The sequence below is a fragment of the Dasypus novemcinctus genome, chromosome 5 (genome assembly GCF_030445035.2).
Source record: "Dasypus novemcinctus isolate mDasNov1 chromosome 5, mDasNov1.1.hap2, whole genome shotgun sequence".
NCBI classification, from domain to species: domain Eukaryota; kingdom Metazoa; phylum Chordata; class Mammalia; order Cingulata; family Dasypodidae; genus Dasypus; species Dasypus novemcinctus.
The window spans coordinates 10,768,722-10,793,385 of NC_080677.1; the positions used below are offsets into that span (position 1 = coordinate 10,768,722).

The 24,664-nt window shown below is 49.8% G+C and overlaps 1 protein-coding gene across 1 annotated transcript in view; it reads right to left on the reverse strand.

The window, feature by feature from the left end:
* RAMP3 (receptor activity modifying protein 3) overlaps positions 1-16,904 on the reverse strand; it is a 36,758-nt gene extending 19,854 nt beyond the window's left edge. The window contains exon 1 of the mRNA XM_058296661.2: positions 16,800-16,904. Coding sequence (XP_058152644.1) covers positions 16,800-16,857 — 58 coding nt within the window. The 5' untranslated portion in view covers positions 16,858-16,904. The remainder of the gene's footprint in view (positions 1-16,799) is intronic.
* Between the last annotated feature and the right edge of the window lie 7,760 nt (positions 16,905-24,664).

Genomic DNA, 24,664 nt, shown 5'->3' on the forward strand with positions numbered 1-24,664 from the left:
AATCATTAAAAAAAAATACAAAATCCAAAAGAAGGCAGCAAAAGAGAGAAGGGGGGGGAAGAAATGATGATGGTACAATGGTAGATTTAAACCTATCCACATTAATAATCAGATTAAAAGTAAATTATCTAGGAGTGGGTGTAGCTCAGTGGTTGAGCACACACTCCACATGTACAAGGACCCAGGTTTAACCTCTGGTATCTAAACTAAATGATCTAAACACCTCAATTAAGAGGCAAAGATTGGCAGATAAGATTAAAAGGCCGCACAAGACTCCTACTTTAAATAAAAGGATTTAAATAGTTAAAAGAAAAAAATTTTAAGATACACTGTGGTAACCCTAGTTAAAAGAAAGGTGGAATTCCTCCATTAATATCAGAAGTAGATGCCAGAGCAAAGAATCTAATCAGACATAAAGAGGGTCTTTTCATAATTATGAGTGGTCAATTCATCAAGAGAACATAACAATCCTAAATGTTTATGTCCCTAATAACAAAGCATCAAAATATATGAAGCAAAAATTGATAGAACTGCAAGGAGAAAATAACAAATCCACAATTGTAGTTGGAGATTTCAATAATCCTCTCTCAATAATTTACAGAACAAGTAGACAAAAATCAATAAGGATACAGAACCCTCAACAGGAAAGGAAGTGTCCAACTGGACATGCTGTGTGCACAGAAAGGTGGGCTGTGTGTGTTTCAGGGGTGAGGGAAAGGTGAGGTCTGAAAAGGTGGCTCCAGAGCCAGGTGAAGGCAGGACACACAGGCCTTTGGACATTCTTTATAGCTAAACAGAAGGGCTGGGGGTGGACTTCCAACCCCAGCACTCTCCCAGTGGCCTCAGACAGGGCCTCATACCCTTTCCATGACAGAGTTCCTGCCACCATGAGCAAGACCTCAGCCGGCGTCCACCTGCAGGCAGGAGGTCCACATGCCTCTGAGGCTCAAGCACACCCCCAGCAGAAGCCCAGCTGATCAGGAGCTGGAAGGCCAGGCCTCATCCTGCTTTAGGCACTAAGTTACCCTGTGACCCTGGGCCCCCTCTTCAGCTTTCTGGACCTTTGTTTCCCCATTTGTAGAACAGACTGAGCCTGATTCTGCGTGTTCTCTTTGGTTAATGATTGTGCAACTATGAAATCTCCCTCAAGACTAGTCACCGCCTGGCCCCAAACTGCCATTCCCACTCTCCATTGGGAGCCCCAATGGACACCAGGCCTCTGTGTGTGCTGACCCCTCCCAGGTGCTCTGCTGATTCTTCTGCACATATCACACTGTCCCCACCACCACATGCCCCCTGCTCAGCTTGCATACCTGGGCTCCAGCGGCTCCTGCTTCTGGGCTGCCCAGGCTGTTTATTCCTGGTTCCGTTTTAACACAGGTCCAGGCTGGGAAGTGCTTTGAAGGACATAAGAGTTACCATAACTGCCTTCTGGAGGCAGCACCAAGCCATTCTGCTCTGAGGCTGCAGCAGGCAGCAGGCCACAGGCCGAGCCACCACCCCTCCCTCCCACCTGAGCCAACCCAGAAACCTAAGAAACCTAAGGCTACGCTCTGGCCACTGCCAGCTCTGCACCGCCCATTTCTCAGGGACATATGAGGTAGAGCAGAGGGCTCCAGCTGGGCTACACGTGAGAATCACACAAGTCACACTCCAGACCAACTACATGATGGGCTGGGATGGAGACTCAAGAATGCTCTTTGTTAAAACCCACCAAGTGATTCCCATGTGCCACCAAGTTTGAGAACAAATGCTGGAAACCAGTGCTTCTCCGATTTCAGTGTGCACGCAACCCCCTTGGAGAGCTCATCGATGCAGGAGATCTGGGGTGGGACCAGATTCTGAGCTCTCACAAGCTCCCAGGACAGGCCAGCACTCAGGCCCGAGACCCACTCTCTGGGTTGTCTGGAGTAAGAGACCAAACAAGAATCAGCCTGGGGTGCACCTAGCTCTGCCCACACCCGTATCTCTCTGAGCCTCAACTGCTCTTCTGGAAACGGAACAAATGACCCCTACTTGGGAGTGCCCTCCCCCCTTTCCCTCCCCCTCGGGTCTTAACTCTCCACCTCCCCCAGTTCTGGTTCACTGAGCGCCCCGGTCTAAGCAGGTCCACCTCGCCAATCCCCTCACCCTCCTTAGAAGACAGGTACACGGGGGCAGGGGAGTCTATCCACCTGCTCCATACGCTGCAGTGGGAGAGTCGAGAGCCCACAACCCGAGCAGGGAGCTGCCCTGTGCCCTGTACACGCGCACAGGCACACACCCCAGTTTGCCAAGCCTGAGCCCCTGCCCACCTCCTGCAGACCCAGGCTTTGTTTGTCAGCTGTGGCCCAGGCTCACCTCCTTGCTAGGATGCTCCCCCTGGGGTCCTCACCTGCCCCCCACCTTCCTTTCCAGCCCTTCCAGCAGGATTTCCTCAAACCCACCAAGGACCAGGCCAGCCTCCATCCAGGGACATGCCCTTAAGAACATCGTCCCCCCACCCCACTTCAGAGATGGGGAGACTGAGGCCCAGAGGAAAAATGACTTTCCTAAGGCCAGACTCAGAGTTGGTGTGTGAGCCAGCGGGAGCCCTGGGCAGGCTCCCTGCCACCACCCTGGTCAGCCCCACTGCCAGTGCTGCGGGTTCCAGGCTGCGGGGGCCTGGTGTTAACACTGAGAAGTGAGGTTCCTGGGGAGCAGAGAGGGTCTGGGGAAGGGGTAGGGTCCTGGGGGGGCAGGGAGGGTCCTGGAGAGAGGTGGAGGGCCCTGGGGATCGAGGAGGGTCGTGGGGAGCAGGGAGGGTTTTGGATATCGGAGGTCATCCTGGGGGAGGGTTCTGGGGTCCAGGGAGGTTCCTAGGAGGAGGAGAGGTCCTGGGGGGGCCAGGAGGGTCCTGGGGAGAAGGAAGGATCTTGGGGAGGGGAGAGGTTTCTGGGGAACCTGTAGGGTCCTTGGAAATTGGGAGGGTCTCCTGGGAGAAGGAAGAGTCCTGGGGAGCACAGAGGCAGGGATGGTATCCTAAGGCACTGTCTCCCCAAACGGGCTCCCCGCCCCCCCTGGCTGCCTCACACCCAGCCTTTCCCTCCCTCCCCAGTCCATCAGCACCTGGACCATCTTGGCCACGCTGCTGGATGGCCCGCGCTCCACCTGCCACCCACAGATGTGCACAAAGCCAGCGATGCCCTCTAGCCAGCTGCTCCATGCACCTCAGCATTCTGGCCCTGCCCCCGCAGGCCCCCATTACCCTCCTGCACCCCATGTGCTGCACCCCACCCACCTGCCGACCTGGACAGGCGTGTGCTCCACCTCCACCTGCCTTCCCGCAGGAGCCTGGGCACCAGCGTTCTGGCCACTGCCTCTGCTGGGCACACCCTCCCCCGGCCTCCACCTTCCAAAACTCCCTTACTCATGGAGACCCCCTGGAAAGGCTGCCCCACCTTCTCCTGCCCCGAAGCCTGAAGGAACTGCTGCCTCTCACCTCCCCAGGTGGGTCCTGGGAGGTATTTGCCGCAGCCCTCAGTTATGGCCTTCCCTGTCAACCCGTCTGCCCCACTGGGCAAAAAAGAGCATGCTCAAGTCATGCAGGTGTGTAAACAGGACCTGGGAAGATGTGATGATTAGTTAAGGTGAGGCCAAAGTGAATGAGGGCAGGCTGTAATCCAACACAGCTGAAGTCCTTAAGAGCAAAGTTAATTGGACATGAAAGGAGAAGCCACGGACAGAGGATCTGCCAGCACACAACACTACAGATTTTGGAGAAAGGCCAGCCTTGCCGACACCTTGATATTGGACTTCAAGCCTCCAAAACTTTAAGCCAATAAAGCCTTGTTGTTTAAGCAACCCATCACGTGGCGTTTGTCATAGCAGCTCTGGCAAACTAAGACGGTGCCTCAAACAGAGCCTTGTCTAGGACCAGGGCCTGCCAGCTACAAGTTCAGCTAAGGTGAATGTAGTTTCCTCTGAGCCCCTGTTCTTCGCACACAAGGCAAAGATGGCATCTATTTCCTTCTACCTCCAGGGCCAATGCAGGTCTGGTTGGAACAGGAATTGGGAGGTGGCTCTCAAGTATTTCCCCTTGACCGTGCTGTTCCACGATCTGCCAAGCAGACTCCAACTACCCACAGAGAAGGAGGAGAGTCTCCCTGAGATTCTGCTTTCAGCAGGACACCAGTCCGTGGGCCCCCACCCACCTAGTAGAACAGGGGACCATCTGTGACAGTGCAGATGAGGACCATGTGACCCTCCCATCCGGTTCCCGGGGCATGTCCCCACTCCAGCACCCCTCTTGGGCCTGCACATGGCCAGCCCATGGATCACCTGTTGGATCAGAACCAAGGGCTCTCCACAGTGAGGTCCAGTTTAACCCATCTCCACTGCACCTCGAGAGCCAAGGGCTCACAGCAAACAACTGGTGTTCTAGTCTACCAGGATGCTGAAAACAATACACCAGAAATGGGTTGGCTTTTACGATGGGAATATATTAGCATCCAAGTTTACAGTTCTGAGGCCGTGAAAATGTCCAAATCAAGGCATTATCAAGATGACACTTTCTTCCTGAAGACAGGCTGCCAGTGATCCTGGACTCCCCTGCCACATGGCAAGGCACATGGCAGCATCTGCTGGGCTTTACTTTCTTTTCCTGGTTTCACTGCTTCTACCTTCTTCCATGGCTTGCTTTCTCTCTCTCTCTCTGAATTACAGTCTCTTATAAATTTTCTCTCAGAATATACAGTCCTCTCTACTCATGCCTCTTCTGTCACCTTTACTGAACCTGCAGTTGGTGCTGGGTTGGTGTATGCTCAGAAGACCTGAATTTCTAGACTGGCCATGTGCCAGCTGGGCCCTGAGCCTCAGCAGAGTTGCAACACCTACTCTCCAGTTTGTTGGACTTACCCAGGTCAGTTAACAGGGAGATGAGGATGGTCACCATCACACCAGGGAACCAAGAGAGTCTACAGCTACAAGCTGGAGAATCCCATCCATCAGCCACATGGTATCTAAGCCCCTTCTCAATTTAGAGGTGGAATGGACATTGCCATCCCAGGGTCCACAGGATGGAGGAATTAAACATTGATTAGAGTGGACTTACTGGTATTCTACTATAGAATTATTGTGACTCTAGCAATGGAAGAAATTGTATCTTTGATGTGGAGACAGTGGCCACGGGAGTTGCCGAGGGCAGGGAGAGGGAATAAGAGGTGTGATATGGGGGCATTTTTGGAACTTGGAGTTGTCCTGAATGATATTGCAGGGATAGATGCAGGACATTATATATCCTGCCATAACCCACTGAATGGACTAGGAAAGAGTATAAACAACAATGTAAACTATAACCCACACTGTATAGCAGTGCCCCAAAATGTATTCATCAAATGCAATGAATGTGCCACACTGATGAAAGAGGTTGTTGATATGGGAGGAGTGTGGGGGGGGAGTGGGGAATATGGGAACCTCTTTTATTTTTTAATGTAACATTTTGTTACATTAAAGATCTATGTATCTTTAAAAAAAAAGATAACAAAAAAGGAGAAAAATTAAAAATAAATTATAAAAACAAAGAAAAAAAAAAGACTCCAGTAAGAGGATTAAGACCTACCCGAAGTCACACACTAACTGAGGCATCCTCATCAAAAGGTCCTACTTATGATATGTTTACACCCACAGGAATGGATTACCTTTAAGAATATACTTTTCACTTCTGGGAAGATGGAGGATTAGAGAGACACAAGACTCACTTCTCTCCCAGAAAAATAGCTAGAGGACAAGCAGAAACAGCCTGAAAAAAATAATGTTCTAGGGTTGAGGATACCAGGGGAAGGCTGGACACTGCCCAGAAGAGAGAGGAGCAAAGGAAAAGAATCTCAATGAGAAAACTCTGTGAATAAAAGCTGCAGCTGTAGCTGCTGGCACCCATCCCCCCACCCTCAGAAAAGACAGCTTTGAATTATCCAGCCTATGGTTGGTGTTACAGCCAGAGGGAACCACAGGGACCCACTCCCCAGGGAAGGCAAAAGAGAGGGACACAGCCTGAAGGCTAATTCAGGCTTTGGCCAAAAAATTTGGTCTGCTGTGTCCCAGGAGCCCTTCCAGGCCAGGTGGGGTTGTGCCATTGTTTGCCTTGGGAGCTGGCAAGGGACTAAAGATGTACCCTAAATACTGACCAGGACTCGTTGTTGAGGACATAGAGTGGAATGGAACTATTTTCTACCCAAGAAAAGGGAGGAGGCTTTCTGCAAAGGCTGGAGAAGAGCCTCTGAGAAAGTTTGATTTGTGAGGTCTCAGAGGCTCTTGTTCACACTGTTGCAGTCAAGTTGCAGCAAACACAGTCAAACAGGGTTTGAAATGAGAGGTCTACAGAAGTATGCCATCTGCTGCAGGACCAAGGAAGAGCATGGAAGAAAGTTAAAAAGTTTTATAAATAAATGAAAGGGGTGTTTTCAGGCCTTTACAGCCTCCCTCCCCAAGGCCCTTGGAAGCTTGTCTGGGACCCATTACTGGGTCCATGGTCTGGATTTGAGCAACTAAACAGGGATAATCCTAAGAAGCTAGAACAGGTTGAACCAAGAATCAAAGAATGGCAGCAACACACAGACTTCTGTGACTATTCCTACTCAAAAGAAACTGAACATCAGAGAAAACTCACCATCATAACCAGATGCCTAGATACCAGCAAAAATACTAAGAAAATGGAAGATAAGGTCCAAGTAAAGGAATATATCAAAGCCCCAGAAGAGACACAGGATTTGAGACAACTAATCAACGAGGTTCATACATATCTGCTAAATCAAATCAACAACTTGAAAAGCAATATGACTAAAGAGATAAAAGACATTAAGAGGACACTGGGAGAGCACAAAGAAGAATTTGAAAACCTGAACAGAAAAATAACAGAGCTTATGGAATCAAAGACACAATAGGTGAGATAAAAAACACATTAGAGGCATACAAGAGCAGACTTGAAATGACAGAAGAAAGAATAACTGATGCAGAAGACAGAACAGCTGACATTGAAGAGAGAGAAGAACAGAGAAAGAAAAGAATGGAAAAAATTGAGCAGAAGCTTAGGGAGTTGAATAATAATACAAAATACAACAACATACATGTCATGGGGGTTCCAGAAGAAAAGGAAAAAGGGGTAGAAATAATGGCTGAAAACCTCCCAACTCTCATGAAAGAAATGAATTTATATGGCCAAGTACAGCATATCCCAATCAGAATAAATCAGAATAGACTTACTCTGGACACACACTACTCAGAATGTTAAATACCAAAGATAGAAAATTCAGAGAGCAGCATGGGAGAAGCAAGCCATGACATACGAGGGATGCTCAGTAAGACTTAGTAAGGATTTCTCATCAGAAACCATGGAGGCGAGCAGACAGTGGTATGATATAATTAGAATACAAAAGAGAAAAATTACCAGCCGAGAATTCTTTATCCAGCAAAACTGTCCTTTCAAATATGAAGGTGAGCTTAAAATATTCACAAACAAACAGAAACTAAGAGAATTCATAAGAAAGAATCCAGTTTTGCAGGAAGCATTAAAGGGAGCCTTAGAACCTGAAAAAAAGGACAGGAGAGAGAGGCTTGGAGGAGAGGGTAGAAGGGAAGACTATCAGGGAGGATAACCAAAAGAGTAAAAAGACAGACAAAAACAACATGACATATGAAAGCCAAAGAATAAAATGGTGGAAGTAAATAATGTATTTACAGAGGAATGGGTGTAGCTTGATGGCTGAGCATCTGCTTCCCACACACAAGGTCCCAGGTTCAAACCCTAGTACCTCCTGAAAAAAAAAAAAGAAAATGCAATAACGCATTTACTGTAATATGATTGAATGTAAATGATATAGGCTGACAGAATGGATAAAAAATACAAGCCATCCACATATGCTGCATGCAAGGGACTCATCTTAGACCCAGGAATACAAAACTGCTGAAAGTAAAAGGTTAGAAAAGATACTCCATACAATCAGTTACCAAAAAAAGAACAGGGGTAGCTATACTAATATCGGACAGAATAGACTTTAAATGCAAAAAAGTTATGAGATACAGAAGGCCATTATATTTAATAATGGACAATCCAACAGGAAGAAATAACAGTCATAAATATCTATGTATCTAACCAGGGTGCCCCAAAATTCATGAGACAAATTCTGGCAAAACTAAAGGGATAAATAGACATCTCTACAATAATACTTGGAGACTTTCAACACACCACTCACATCATTAGATAGAACAACTAGATAGAAGATGAACAAGGAAGCAGAGAACTTGAACGATATGATAAATGAGTTAGACCTAACAGACATATACAGAACACTGCGTCCAAATTCAGCGGGTTATACATTCTTCTCAAGTGCCCATGGATCTTTCTCCAGAATAGACCACATGTTAGGTCAAAATGCAGCTCTCAACAAATATAAAAAGATTGAAATTATACAAAGCATCTTCTCAGATCATTATGGAATGAAATGGGAAAATAATAATAGGAAAGGGGTAAATTCACAAATGTGTAGAGGCAGAACAACACACTCCTAATAATCAGTTAAAGAAGAAATTGTAAGTGAAATTAGTAAATATATTGAGATGAATAAAAACAAGAACACAACTTACCAAAACTTATAGGCTATAGTGAAGGCAGTGCAGCCTGCCCAGGAATGGCACCGCACACACGGAGAGCTGACACAGCAAGATGATGCAACAAAACGAGACACAGATTCCAGGTGCCGCTAACAAGAATATAAGCAGACACAGAAGAACACACAACAAATGAACACAGAGAGCAGACAACTGGCGGGGGGGGGGGCAGGGAAGGGGAGAGAAAAAATAAAAAATCTTTTAAAAATAAATAAATAAAAAGAAAGAGCTAAAATCAAAGATCTAGCTGAACAGCTGGAGACACTAAAAACAGAACAGCAAACCACTGCCAAAGCAAGCAGGAGGAAAGAAGTAATAAAATTAGAGCAGATATAAATGAAACTGAGAACAAAAAAAAAATAGAGAAAATCAACAAAACCAAAAGCAGTTTCTTTGAGATCAATAAAATTGACAAAACACTAGCTAGACTAACAAAGAAAAAAAGAGAGAAGATGCAAATAAATAAAATAGAGAAATGAAAGGGGTGAGGTTATGACTGACCCCACGGAAATAAAAAGGATCACAAGAGGATATTATGAAACTGTATGCCAAAAGAAGGCAGCCTAGATGACATGGGCAAATTCCTAGAAATGCACAAACTACCTACACTGATGCTACAAGAAATACAAGAACTTAACAAACCAATCACATTTAAAGAGATTGAACCCATTATCAAAAATCTCCCAAGAAAGAAAAGTCCAGAACCAGGTGGCTTTACAGGTGAATTCTACCAAGCATTTCAAAAAGAATTCACACCAATCTTGTTTGAACTCTTCCAAAAAACTAAAGAGAAGGAAAAATTACCCAACACATTCTATGAAGCCAATATCATCCTAATACCAAAGGCAGATAAAGACACTACAAGAAAAGAAAATTACAGAGCAATCTCCCTAATGAACATAGATGCAAAATTCCTCAACAAAGTACTTACAAATAGAATCCAACGTCATATCAAAATACTTACACATCATGGCCAAGTGGAAATATTCCTGGTATGAAAGGCTGGTGCAACATAAGAAAGTCAATCAATGTAATACACCACATTAACAAATTGAAGGCGGAAAAAACACATGATCCTCTCAATCAATGCAGAAAAGGCATGCAACAAAATCAAGCATCCTTTCTTGATAAAAACAATTTGAAAAATAGGGATAGAAGGAAAATTCCTCAATGTGATAAAAGGCATATAAGAAAAACCCATAGCCAACATCATATTCAATAGGGAAAAATTGAAAGCTTTCCCTCTAAGATCCAGAACAAGTCAAGGATGCCTACTGTCACCACTGTTATTCAACATTTGGTGAATTACAAGAAAAAAAAAAATTATTTGTAATAGTCTGCCAAAGGCGTGCTAATGCAAAGTACCAAAAATCTGTGGGCTTTCATAAAGGATAATTATTTGGAATAAAAGCTTACAATCACAATGCCCTAGAGAGTCCAACTCAAGGCTCTTCCTCACCAAAGTCAGTTGCCATGTGCTGAAGCAAGATGGCCGCCGACCTCTGCCTGGTCCTTCCCCCTGGGCTTCCTCTTCCTCTTGAGGCTCCTTGGGCCCCACGTCTTCCCCATCTCAGCTGCAGGCTGGCACAGGGCTCGTCTCTCAGGGCTTCCTATATCAGTCTCTGCCATAGGGCTCATTTCTTTCCAGGCCTTCTCAGCTGCTCACTGCTCTGGTCTCTTCACAAGGTCAGCTGCAAACTATCAGGAAAATGGCTCCTCTCTCCCCAGGGACCCAGGAAAAAACATGTCAGAGCTCTCTCCTCCCATGTGTCTTCTTGAGAGAGTGCCTGTTTATATCAGCCTACCAAGGGGCAGGGACTCCACCTGAGTCCTGCCTGTTTGAAGTGGTCGAATCAAAGCCCAAATCTTAGGTAATTTTATCAAGGTCCCCTCAACTGAATACAATAGAATCAAAGGATATCACACCCAGAAGAATAGATTAGTTTACAAACATAACCTTTCTCTTTTTGGGATTCATTAAGTAATCTCAAACTGCCACCACATCCAAATAGGAAGTAAAACTCTAACTATTTGCAGATGACGTGATCCTCTATTTAGAAAATTCTAAATGTCTATGACAAAGCTATTTGAGCTAACAAATGAGTTCAGCAAAGTGGCAAGAAACAAGATCAACATGTAAAAATCAGTAATGTTTCTGTACACTAGTACTGGACAATCTGAAGAGGAAATCAGGAAAAAGAATTCCATTTACAATAGCAACAAAAAGACTCAAATACCTAAGGCTCAATTTAACCAAAGATTGGGAAGCAGACTTGGCCCAATGGATAGGGTGTCTGCCTACCACATGGGAGGTCTGCGGTTCAAACCCCGGGCCTCCTTGACCCGTGTGGAGCTGGCCCATGCGCAGTGCTGATGCACGCAAGGAGTGCCCTGCCACAAAGGGGTGTCCCCCGTGTAGGGGAGCCCCACACACAAGGAGAGCCGCCCAGAGTGAAAGAAAGTGCAGCCTGCCCAAGAATGGCTCCACACACACGGAGAGCTGACACAACAAGATGACACACACAAAAAAAACACAGATTCCCAGTGCTGCTTATAAGGATAGAAGCAGTCACAGAAGAATATAGCAAATGGACACAGAGAGCAGACAACTGGAGGGGGGAAGCGGAAAGAAATAAATCTTAAAAAAAAAAAAATTAACCAAAGATGCACAGAACCTATATGCAGAAATCTACAAAACAATGCTAAAAGAAATCAAGTAAACTCTAAACAAATGGAAAGACACTCTGTGTTCATAGATTGGAAGACTACATATCATGAAGATGTCAATCCTACCCAAACTGATTTATAGATTTGTGCAATACCAATCAAAATTCCAACAGCCTACTTTACAGAAACAGAAAAGGCAATTGCCAAATTAACTTGCAAGGGAAAGTGCATTTAAATGGCCATAAGCATTGTAAAAAACAAGAGCAACATGGGAGGGATTTCACTGCCTGACCTTGAAATACATTACAAAGCTACAGTGGTCAAAACAGCATGGTATTGGCATAAAGACAGACACATCAATCAGTGGAATAATTGAGAGTCCAGAAATAAACCCTCACCTCTATGGCCAACTGATTTTTTGACAAACGTACCAAGGTCATGTTAATGGGACAAAACAGTCTCTTCAACAAATGATGCTGGGAGACCTGGATATCTATAGACAAAAGAATGAAAGAGGACCACTATCTCAGTAGCTACACAAGAATCAACTCAAAATGGATCAAAGACCTAAATATAAAAGTTAGAACCAAAATATATATACATATAAAGAGGGGAAAAAAAGAAAAGCTAGGACCATAAAATTACCAGAAGAAAATCTAGGGAAACATCTTAAAGACTTTGTGGTAGGTGATGGTTTCTTGGACCTTATACAGGAAGCATTAGCAACAAAGAAAAAATAGATAAATGGGACCTCCTCAAAATTAAACACTTTTGCACCTCACAAGACTTTGTCAAAAGGGTGAAAAGGCAGCCTATTCAATGGGAGAAAATATTTGGAAATCACACATCCGATAAGGGTTTAACATACATGATATACAGGGAGCTGCTACATCTCAACAATAAAAAGACAAACGAGCCAATTAAAAAATGGGCAAAAGGGAGCGGGTGTGGCTCAAGCGGTTGAGTGTCTGTTTCCCACATGGGAGGTCCCAGATTCGATCTCTGGTGCCTTCTAAAAAAGAAAATAAAACAAGCAAACAAACAAAAAAGCAACTCAGGGAAGCCAATGTGGCTCCGTGGTTGTGCACTAGCTTCCCACATGAGGTCCCAGGTTCAATCCCCAGCCCTGGTACTTCAAAAAAAAAAAATGCACAAGACTTGAATGACTTTGGTCCAAAGAAAAAAATACAAGTAGTGAAAAACAAAAGAAAAAATGTTCAACATGTCTAGGGATAGGGAAATGCAAATCAAAGCTACAATGAGATATCATTTCATTAGAATGGCCTATTATTAGGCCTATTAGAATGGCCACTATTAAAAAATTGGAAAACTGTAAATGTTGGTGAGGATGTGGAGAGACAGAAATGTTTATTCAGTGTTAGTGGGACTGTAGAAGGGTGCAGCCACTGTGAAGGACTGTTTGGCAGTTCCCAAAGAAGCTGAACACAGACTTGCCTTGTGACCCTGCAATACCACTACTGGGTGTATACCCAGAAGTACTGAGAGCAGTGACATGAACAGACATCTGCACACCGATATCCATAGCGGCATTATTCATGATTGCTAAAAGTTGGAAGCAACCCAGGTGTCTATCAGCTGATGAATGGATACACAAACTGTGGTGTATTCACATGAAGGAATATTATGCAGCTGTAAGAAGAAATGAAGTCGTGAAACATATGACAACATGGATGAACCTGGAGGACTTTATGTTGAGTAAAGCATGCCAGACATAAAAGGACAAATAACTGTATGACTGTGCTGTTATTGTGTAGACTCATGGAGTTAAAAACTGGAATATGGTCATCAGAAAATAGAAGAAGGTTAGAGAATGGAAAGCTGAGAGTTAATCTGTGCAGAATTAGTTTTTTTTTAAAAGGGTTGCTCATAAATCTTTAGAAATGGTGAAAGCACATCATTGAATTTGTTACTAGCAGGATGAGTATGACAGTGGTTGAAAGGAAAAGCCTAAGATCATGTATGTTACTAGAAGGAAAGCTAAAAAATGTAACAAGGGACTGTACAGCATAGAGAAACCTCATGCGGAATATGAATATGGGTAATATTGCATAGATAAGATTGCTTTTCTTTGAAACTGAATAAATGTATGTTAATGTTACAAGATGTTAATATCAGGCAAAAAAAATGCAACCAAAGCAACATATGGATGGTAGTGTCCAGTAACATATTAACAATTTTCCACTAAGGGTAAAATATGAAATATACTACGTGAAAGAAACTAGATAAAAGGTATATATTGCTCGACTCCATCTATACAAAATAAAAATACAAATAAACTAGAGAGACAGAAACAGAACAGCAGGTATGTACAGCAGGGAAAGCATAGAGAGATTGAAAGGTAATTAATAAAGGATTAAGCTTTTTTTGTTTGTTTTGTGTTTATTATTATTATTGGAATAGTGAAAATGCTCTAATAATAATCGAATTGACAGATGCACAACTAAGTGATTATACCAAACACCAGCGATTGTACACTTTGGATGGATTATATACACTTGGGATGGAGTGTATGCTTTATCAATACGTATCAATAAAATGGATTTTTTTAAAAAGAACCTACTTTTCTTGGGGTCCACATAGCTTCAAACCATCACAACCAGCAAATCCACACAGCATTATGCCGGCGTAAAGGTGGAGATTTCTGACAGTGCCAAGAAAAGTGGGTCACGGCCAGGCAAGCTGCTGACTGCATCGGCAAACGTGTAATGAAGTATGTCAAAATAGGAGATGGATGTGCCGGCTCCACCAAGGAACAGAGAATTCCCTGGCCTGGGTGTGCTGCTTCAGGCTCCGTGACTCCCAGACACCGGGAGACGACAGACAGCCAAACTGCTGCATCTCTGAGAGAAAGGTCTTCCGTGACTGGTCATATGAAAATGAATGAGTGAGCTGCCATCCCCACGACAGAAAAGCGACCCCGGCATTGGGGGCAGCTTCGCGGGCGATGGCCAGGCAGCCTGGGGCGGCCCGCCAGCCACTAAGCTCTGGGGCAGCTCCCTTCCCTGCACTGGCCCTCGGTTTCCTGATCTATAAAACGATGTCTGGGACCCGGTGACCTCCAGAGCACCTCGTGGTCCTCAACTCACAGTCCTGTTGTCCACAGCCATTGTCTCTAGAGACGCTTGCCACTCCAGCCATGCATTCCGCCTTGCCCCTCGGGGCTGCTCGAGCCAACAGAATCCCAGTGTGACCCCGTGACCCCAGGAGCAGGGCATGGGTGTTCAACTGACGGAAGCAGCAGTACGGGGGCAACGCTGACACCCTCACACCAGGAGAGCTTCACCTTTGGGTGCTTTGAAGCGAGCACAGGCCAATGGGATGCTGAACTGAATCAAACTGACAGTCACGACAGCTCGCTCTGGCTGCACCCACGCTGCCTGGTGGAAACTGAGGCCAAGGGACCAAGGAGGCTGGGAAGGGAGATGCGGGGCCTCACGCCCGGGCCAGGGAGGACCTGTCCTCCAGGGGTTGGCCAAGGCCGAGCGTCCCGCAGGGCGGACCCATGCCGGGTTGTACAACTCCGAGGCCCTGCCCCGTGCCACTGACTTTCTCAGCGAAGGCTGGAGTTCACAGAGAATCTCCCAGCTGAGACCCGCTGCACACGCTGCCGTCCACAGAGCCAGCCCCACTCCACCCCCGGTGCCTCTCTCACCACGGCCGGCCAGGCCCTCCCCCCCCCCCCCCGCCCCGCTCTCCACAAGCCAAGCACGCAGCTCTGGGGACAGGAGGCGGTCAGAGCAGGGACCCCAGGAGTCGAGACCGCCCACCCTCCTCCCCAGGCAGCAGCCTCCAGGCCAAGCATGGGCTCCGGCCCCAGCTCCGATAAGCCCGTGTGCGACCGCAGGCAGGCTTTGCCTCTCCCTGAATCGCACTCGTTCAGCAATTCCCGAGACCCTCACTCGGGCCCAGCCAGCCCTGGGCAGGCACTGCTGAGAGCTCCAGGCCGCACCCCGCCCAGCAGGGCAGGGAAAGCCCATGCTTCAACAGGGCCCACTGGATGGAACGTGGGAGAGTGTGGGCTATGATGTGGACCATTGACTATGGGGTGCAGTGATACTCAGAGATGTACTTACCAGGTGCAATGGATGTGTCACGATGATGGGAGAGAGTGTTGCTGTGGGGGGTGGGGGCGGGGGGGTTGAATGGGACCTCATATTTTTTGAATGTAATTTAAAAAAAAAAAAAACAGAGGCAGCAGCGGGAGCAAGTAAAAGGGGCAAGAAGGTGGGGGGGGGGCAGGGCGGGGCGGCAGTTATTCAGACAAAAGATAACCACAGCAGTCCTTCTCAGCTGGGTACCTCAGCTCCCCTTACAGGAACTAGGGGGCTCTCCTTTCCACTATTCAGCTCAAAGCACCCATCCGAGGGCCCTCACATGGGGAGGCTGCTGTCATCCCAGATGGGTGCACTCCTGGCTTCTGGAAGTCAGCGGGCGCCCTTTCCAGGGAATTCTCCATGTCTGGGGCCAGTTAGGCTCTTCCCCCACAAAGCAAAGGCGCGCTGAACCCACACCAAGACACCTCCACTGAAGAGCATCCTGAGGCTTGGGGTGTGCCGGCTCCCCACCTCCCTTACAGAATTCTAAATCCCCAAAACTGGCGAAGATCCTGGCAAATGGGACATTCAATTCACAGCCCAGGAAACTGAGGCCAGCAAGCGGGAGGCAGCCTCCCAAAGACACCTAGAAGGCCACAGCCTGGGTCAGGTGGAACAGAGGTGGGGTCCTCGGACTCCAGGCCACAGGACCCCCCCGCAGGCACCGTCAGCCTCGCCTGGAAGCACACACCTTCTGTCTTATTCCTGGATCATTTCTTCCACGGGAGTTTTCAAAGCAAGCTTTTAATTTCATCCATTTACGTTTTGTGAGCGATGTGCCCTCTGTGGTATCCCGTTTCCTTGGGGATTTGGGGCATGGGGGAGACCCCTCCCAGCCAGCTACGCAGACCCCCCCACGCCCCCGCCATGAGCGGAAAGCACCCGATTCGGGATTCCTCTTATCCACAGCCCTTGCACGTGGGCCTCAAGTCACCTTGTACACGAGGTCCGACAGGAGGCTCACTACCTGACAGGTGGCGGTCCCAGATGGGCCAGACCCCGGGGCAGCGACGACAGGGAAACCACACCTAGGGGAGGAAAGGGCCTGCCCGAGGGGCCCCGCCGGCCGCGCTGAACCCGCAGGAGACCCCGCGCCTTTTTTCTGAGCCCCGGGTCCTGGTAGTCAGCCACCCCCCCGGGTGCCCTCTTCCCGAAAAGAAGGGGACAGGTCGAGGACCCCCCGCAGAGCCTGGGGACGCGCGGTGATCAGGCGCGCTGCTCCTCGGCCCACCGAGGGCTACGCCGGGCGCCGCGGGAAGGGCACGTCTCGGCAAAGCCGGGCGCCGCGCGGGGCACCCAGAGGCTCCGGGAGCGCACCGGCGCCGCCGTACGCGGGGAAGGCCTGCGCGCGTCCTCCTCGCCGCGGGAGGCGGTCCCCGGCCCGCGCCCCCTTACCGCAGAGCAGCAGCAGCGACAGCAGCGGGACAAGCTGCGGGCGCCGCGGCGCCTCCATCGCCCTGCTGGCTGCAGGACCGCGCGTCTGGGCTCGGCCCCGCTGGGCGCCTGGGGGCGCGGCGGAGGAGGGCGCCCCGGGGAGGGGAGGGGCGGGGCCCGCGGCGAGCCCGCCCCCAGCGCCCCCTCCCCCCGGCCCCCTCCTGCTCCCGGGGCGCAGGAGGGGGCTGGGGCTTCGCAGCGGGTAGGCAGGCGTGGGCCGGGGTCTTTGAGGAGGGGCGCGCGTGGCAGCGGGGGTCGCCGAGGCACAGAGAAGTGCCTGGGGACACTGTGCGCGCGCGTCCGAGTGTGCGAGGACAAGGGTGAGTGTGAGAGTTTGCGGTGTGTGCGGGACTCGGGCAGTGCCGCCGCGAACCAGAAAACGCCGTGCGTGGGTCGGTGGGTCTCGGCCGGATGCTGCCGCGACCCGGTTGTCCCTTACGGTCCCATCTGGCAGGGTCTGGCTTGATCACCCCTTCCCCCCCGCCCCTGTGACAGGCCTCACCTTGGTGGGCCCTGGGTTAGGGCTGGCGAGTTGTCAGTGGTCAGGATCACCGTCGACCCCCGGCCAGAGGGGCTCCTCTCCTGCCCCATCCTTGGGAGCAGGTCCACGTGTTGATGGAAGATTCTGGAAGCACAGGGATGGCCCCTGGCTGTGCTGGCATGGAATGCAGCAGGGCCCCACCCAGAGCCAGCTGACTCCCCACCCATCTGCCTGTTGCCTCGAGCAGGTCCCTTCACCTCTCTGAGCCTGGGTCTCCTTCCCTGTGGCTTCCAAGCTCCCTGGCAGAAGGTGGGACGCTTCCCAGGGCGCTCCAGTTCTGGGGTTGCTGTTGACTTGCCGTAAGCTGAGTTGACCTTTTCCTTGTTCTGCCCGTTGAATAAGGGATGAAAACTTTCTGGGTTTTCTCACTGAAGAAATTCTGGTGAAGGTGAGAATCATTACCACGGAGACTTTAATGTAAATTCATCAGCCTCCCTGCCTGCCTTCTGCCCAAGGAGAGGGGCAGGTGAGCGGCCGCAGAGCCTTCTGGGAGGCCCCTCCTGCCAGCGCTTAGCCCTTGCGCCAGGTCCCTAAGCCGTGCCGCTGAGGGGCTGCCAGCTGCCCCTCCCTCTGAGACCCGGCACGACCAAGCCAAGGGGACTGTGCCAGCTGTCCCTCCCGCCTCCCAGGAGGTGTGCCACCTCACAAGCAGGCGGACCCCACACCTCAGCAGGTGAGAGCAGGGCGCTGGGGCCACGCTGGTGGGCAGGCCCGTCTGAGGCGCTACCTCCAGCTCTGACCCGCCTTCGGGAACCAGCCGCCTGGGCCAGGCAGGAAGGGCAGGTGACTCACCACCACTGCTCACACACCTGCACCCTGGGAAGTCGGTCCCTCTGCCTGGGACCCCCGCTTCCCTACCCCAGCTTGGTGGAAGGCCCCATCCATTCTTCAAAGTCCAGTCCCTACACACCTCCTCCATGAAGCCTTCCTCCATGCTCTCCTTCCCCCAACGAATCACCTGGGCCTCCATGACCCCACGAGCTACAGCCTGCTCTCTGGCAGCTTCTCCTGCAGCCCTGGCCCCCTGGTTGGCGGGAGGCCCCAGGGCAGGGCCCTTGTCCCAGCTCTCCGTGCGCTGTGTGCACAGCTGGAGAAGAGTGGGCCTTACTAGCTGTTGCAGGTTGGTCTTTACCCGCTAGCAGGAATGTAGCCATGGCCGGAGCCCACCTGGCCCCTTCCACCGGGCGTACCCCACGGCCAGGGGCCTTTCTCCACCAGGCCTGGCCCTGGTGCACCCACTGCCCCCACCATGCCCAACTGCTGTCAGCCCTGGGGAGCCTCCGAGCCTCTCTCCCTCCTTTGTCCAGCTCCTCCCCTCTGCAGAGCTTCCAGAAGCTGTCCTAGCTCCTCTGCCTCGTAGACACAGAGCTTGAGGGTGGGCCCTGTCCACGTCCCAAGGCCGGCACGCATTCGTGTGAGGGACAAATCAGAGCCAGCACCCACCTGCCGGAGAAGCCATCGTGCAGGCAGAGCGAGGCAGGCTGGCTGGGGGCTAAGGCTGGCGTGACGGGCTGGGAGGGGGCATTGGGACTCAGGGAGACAGAGCCTCCTGGAGGAGACGGGATTTTCTAAGACCTTCAGGAAACCTCGTTGGGGGATAATTGCCTGGTCACCTACCTAGGTCAGTGTGAGGCTGAAGGTCGAGGGCTGCCACTTAGGACTGTGATTCCTCGGCACTAGCCAATAGACGTGCCCAGGGAAGGGGCCCAAGGCCAGACCAGAGAGGACATGGACACCCGGCAGGCTCGCCCCTGGAGCCGTGTGGTCCTGAGCTGGTGCTCCGGAACCCGTGAGAAGAGGTCCTGAGACTCCGTCACGTCTCCCCAGCAGCCCACACCCCTGGCTCTCCGACGTTCCTTCCTATTCCTCTCAGCCCCTGCCTGTGCCATGGGACCCACCCTTCTCTCCCCACCCAGGAGATAATGTGAACATAAAGAGGTGTTCCTCTGGTTTCTGAAGTCTCTTGCACCAGATTCCCCAGTGTTTTAAGTCTGCTGGGCTGCCAAAAGCATCTACCAGAAGTGGGTCGGCTTTCACAATGGGACTTACTGGTTTGCAAGTTTACAGTTCTGAGGCTGAAAACAATGGACAAATCAAGGCACCACCGGGCAGTACTTTCTTCCTGAAGACCAGCCGCCAGCGATCCCGGACTCCTCTGGCATATGGCAAGGCATGTGGCGGCGTCCGCTGGGCTCTTCCTTCTCCTCTGGGCTTCCTTGCCTTCAGCCTCCTGCTTCTGTGGCTCTTTCTCTCTCTCCCTATCCATCCCATTTGTTAAGGTAAGAGGATCAAGCCCCACCCTGGGCCACGCCCTAACTGAAGTCACCTAATCCAAAGGTCCTGCCCACAATAAGTTCACAGCCAGGGGAGTGGATTAGCTCAAAGGACAGCATTTTTCTGGGGTACATCGCAGCTTCCAGCTCCCACATCCAGATAGCCGACGGGCACCCTGTGAGTTCCTTCCCAGAGGGTCATGAGCCCCTCCCTCCGTGAGGACCCTGGGGCCAACCCAAGTGGCCTTGCTTCCCAATGCCACCCACAGACCACTCTGGAGGGGTCGAGAGAAGGCTTGCCCTGGTAAGGAAGGACTCTGTGCCGCCCCCGGGGAGACTGGGGGGACTGAGCCCCCAAGGAGGCTGCAGTAGGGCTCTTATATGCTCCCCACATCCCCAAGAGCTGAGACCCTAGAGAGAAGTTCAGCTGCCCCGTCCAGACCCCCGTTTCTCATCTGTGACGTGGGAATCCTGCACGCCTGCCCCCAGCATGACTGCAGTGCGGAATGAGATTGACCACAGAATGTCTGCCACCCCAGACCTGCCCCACTGGGGGCCCAGCGCCAGCCTAGGGGCGGGGGCTGCCCCAGGTCTGCTGTCCCCCATGCTTTAGAGTTAACCATTCCTTGTATGAAACCTCTCCTATTCAGATTACTTTCTGCATGGCTTCTATCTCCTGGCTGAACCCTGACACGCAATAATTCTGAGGTTGATTCAGTAATTTCTTCCCAAGTTTTAAATGGTTTTTGAAACTAAAGAAGCCTCTTTTCCAAGGGGAGGATTTGGGATCAAATAACCTCATCCATCATCAATGTCTTCCATCCAAGAGACCCACAAACCCTTGGCCTTCACCTCCCTCTCTTGACCCAGATGCCTTGGCCAGGCTCCCAGGATCCTGAGCACCCATTTGGGACTGTGGAGCAGGCATATTTGCTCTGGGAGACAGAGCAAATTTAAAATTTAAGAGACAGGCTGGGGAACCCGGCTGGCGGGAGCGCATTTGTGCGTGCTTGGCGCCCCCTGCTGGACAAGCATCTTTTAAATCATCGTAGATTCAACTTCCCGTCTTCAAATAAGAAATGCTGGAGGGTCTCCCACGCAGCCCTGTGACCTGACGCCGACAGAGACATCTGTCTCAGAAGGAGGTGGCAGTAGACTCCCTTTACACCTCGTGGCCCTGGGGAGAGAACTTCTGACCCTCCGCTGTTCCCACCAACCCACAGGTCTCAAGAAACTTAACTCTCCATTTCCTTCTTACGGGGGGAAAAAGGCAAGTTTAGAAAAGCTAAATCAAAGTGATGATTTTATTTTTATAGAATCTATCGGAAAATACACAAAATGTGATCAGTAGTCACGTGGGATGATTTTCCATTTGTTTCTTTCTGTCTCTGCTGGCTCATTTCTCTGCAGTGATGTATATAGAGGAAGTCAGTGTGAGTGTGTCTATGTACATGTGTAAACGTGTGTGGACGTACTGGGTGGTTGCTGAACGTGGGATGTGTATGTGGTATGTGTGTGCACATATTAGGATTTTGTGGGGTGTGTGCACATGCGTGTTACATGTTTGCATCTGTGTATATATGGTGTATGTATGTACATGTGTTTGGTGTATGTGATACCTGTGCAAGGGTGTGTGCGGTGTGTGTGTATGGTGTAGTGAGAGTGGTGTGGGTTGTGTGCATGTACGGATTGTGTGATATTCGTACATAAGCATGTGCAGTGCTTGTGGTGTAGGGGGAGTGGTGTGTGTCATACTACATCTAAGTATACACACAATTATGCATGAGTGTGTGTGTGCAAGTGTGGGTTAGTGCAGAGGGTGTCCATCAACACATGAGGGTGGCATGTGTATGGGTCGTGTGTAAGTGTGTGTGTAATGTATGTGTGCAGGTAGAATCTTATGGGGCCCCAGCTGGAAAACACACAAAAAAGTCACTCCTGGCCTTTGACCTCAGTGCCACACACATCCTGACCTTTAGCCTCTGACCCACTCCCTCCTCTGCCCTACTGTCAGTGGTCCCGTGGAAAGGATCCAAGCTGGGGGTCAGGGGCCAGTTTGGGACCCTGAGCAAATGTCTCCACTTCTTTGATCCTCAGTGAACTCATTTGTTAAATGGAATGACAAAAACACCTGCCCTGCTGTGGTTACCAGAGCAAATATGAGAACGCGCTCTCACCACCTGTAACAAGTATATGATGCTCATATAGGGTGTTAAGAATAGGGTGGGTTGGGAGGAAAAAATACTGACTGTAAGATATGGGCTGGAGTTAGTAGTAATGTTTTGATGACACTTTTCATAGTTTGTAGCAAATGTTTTGCAGCAATGCAAGGTATTGGTGGTGGGTGATGTGTGGGAGCCCTGCATAATGCTATGCATATTTGTAAGTCACAACTTTTGCTAGACACTTATTGTTTATGTATGTTCGTGTATGAATGATATCCTTCTATAAAATTTTATTTTTGAGAAGTATATTTATACCAAAAAAAACCTTCCCTGCCTCCCCACAGGCTAGTAGGAGGTGATGGTGTTTTGGAAACCGAAAGCACAACACAAGTTTAAGGGATCATTTTCAAGGAACACATTCATATATTCATTTCCGATTTTTTTTTAAGTTACTGGGGCTGGGAATTGAAACTGGGACCCCATATTTGGGAAGCTGGCACTTAACCACAGAGTCACATGGGGTCCCCCAATTTCTTGTAAAAGTTTGCTGTTCCTGTATGACACGGAAAGCAAGAGGTAACCATCTTACAGAGGAGGCTATGGGACACCTGCCGGGGCAGCTCTGGTGCCACACAGTCTCTATTCGACATGTTTTCTATTGTGAACCCCCGAGAAGATGAACCTCTGGTTTTTAATAAAAGCAAGAGAGTAGAAAGCCAGTGTGGCCCCCAAAGATGTCCACCCCCTAACCCCTAGAACCTTCCATGGCAAAAGGAACTTTGCAGATGGGATTAAGGGCACAGACCTTGAGAGGGGGAAATTATCCTGAATTATCTGGATGTAATGTAATCTAATCACGAGTCCTTAAAATCAGAGAAACTTCCCCATCTGTGTTAGAGATGAAATGGAAAGAGACGGAAAGATTAGAAGCACAAGAGGTACTTGTGCACCAGAGGCTGACTGTGAAGCAGCAGGAAGGGGGCTGCAGGCCTAGGAGGCCCGGTGGCCTCAAGAAGCAGGAAACAGCTTTATTTGATGGCCAGCAAGGAGATGGGAGCTCAGTCCCACAACCGCAAGGAACCGAATTCTGCCAACAACCTAAATGAGCATGGAAACATTCTCCGTGGAGCCTGAAAGGAACACAGCCTGCTGACACCTTCATTTTAGCCTGGTGAGTCCCAGAATGGCAAGCTGATGGTTCCGTGTTGTTTCAGCCACTTAGTCTATGGTGATCTGCTACGGCAGCCATAGGAAATTGCTCCAATAGCAGATGTGTGGTCCAGGCTCCCCGCAAAGCAAACCCTGACTCAAGGAACAGAGTAAACGTAGTTTCTTGGGAGGCACAGGGAAATGGAGATGTGCTTCAGATGGGAGGCAGGGAGCCCCATAGGCTGTTGTTGGATGGGAGCAGGGGGTGCAGGGAGGAAGGAGAAAGTCAAAGAGGGAGTACTGCATAAAAGGGCTCTAAAGCCAGAAAGAGTATGAGAAAGCAGGCAAAGGTAGCCAGGATGGAGCAAGCCAGAGGAGGAGTGTGAAAATGTAATAAGGGACAGGGCGAGAAGTTTAAAATCTATTTTAAGTTAGGAAGGAATGCTCTGCCAGGATGTGACTGGCTGTGCGCAGAACGGTCAGCAGGGGCCCAGGTCAAGTTCAGAGGCTCAGGGAGGGCACAGTGGCTTGCACCAGGGCAGCAGCAGCAGGCAGGCAACACAGTGGACAGGTGGAGATGCATTTTGGAGGCAGAGCTGACAGGACCTGATGAATCGCCGTTGGAGCGGTGGGAGCGAGGCATCAAGGGTGGTGTCTGGGGAAGTGAATTTGGCTCAATGGATAGAGTGTCCACCTCCCACACAGGAGGTCCAAGGTTCAAACCCAGGGCCTCCTGACCTATGTGGTGACACGTGCGATGCTGATGTGCGCAAGGAGTGCCCTGCCATACAGAGATGTCCCTGTGTAGGGGGAACCCCATGTGCAAGGAGTATGCCCCATAAGAAGAGCCACCCTGCATGAAAAAAAGTGCAGCCTGCCCAGGAGTGGCGCTGCATACACCGAGAGCTGACGCAGCAAGATGATGCAACAAAAAGAGACACAGATTCCCAGTGCCACTGACAAGAATACAAGCAGACCCAGAAGAACACACAGTGAATGGACACAGAGAGCAGACAACTGAGGGGGTGAGGGGAGAGAAATAAATTTAAAAAATAAAATCTGGAAAAAAAAAAGGATGGTGTCTGTTCAAACCACTTGCTGAGCAGGTAAAGAAAGGAGAAGGGGGAAAGTTCTGCTTTGAGCAGGTTGTGTTGGGGATGCCTGTGGAGCCGTCGGTGCCTGTGCCAGGACTTAGGGAGAGGTCTGGGCTGGAGATGTGAGCCTGGGAGCCTTTGGCATCCAGACAGTATTTGAACCCAAAGGAAAGCAGGCGATTCCTAGAGGAGAGGACCCAGCAGAGCCCTGCACCCCTTTGATATCGAGGATCACACTGTCCAGTTGTTCCCGGGCCATTTCCAACCACCCACTTTTCCACAGTTCCGGAAGAGCAGGCTTCGGAGCCTGGCCATCTGGGGTTGAACCCTGCCTCTGCCCCTTCCACGTGTCCTTGAATGAGTCACTTAAACTCTGAACTTTGGTGCCCTTACCTTTAAAATGGCATCCTGCAGCCCCCATTGAAGAGTTGCAATAAGGATTAAATGAGATGGTCATGGACTCCACATTCCATATAGCCGTACCCATTGTTCACGCCACACCACACCAAAACCCACAGTAAAGCTGCAGCAGAGTACTAGTGAAGGAAGACACAAGAGCATACAGTGGAATAAAAATAAAAGGGCCATAAGCAAACCCATGAAA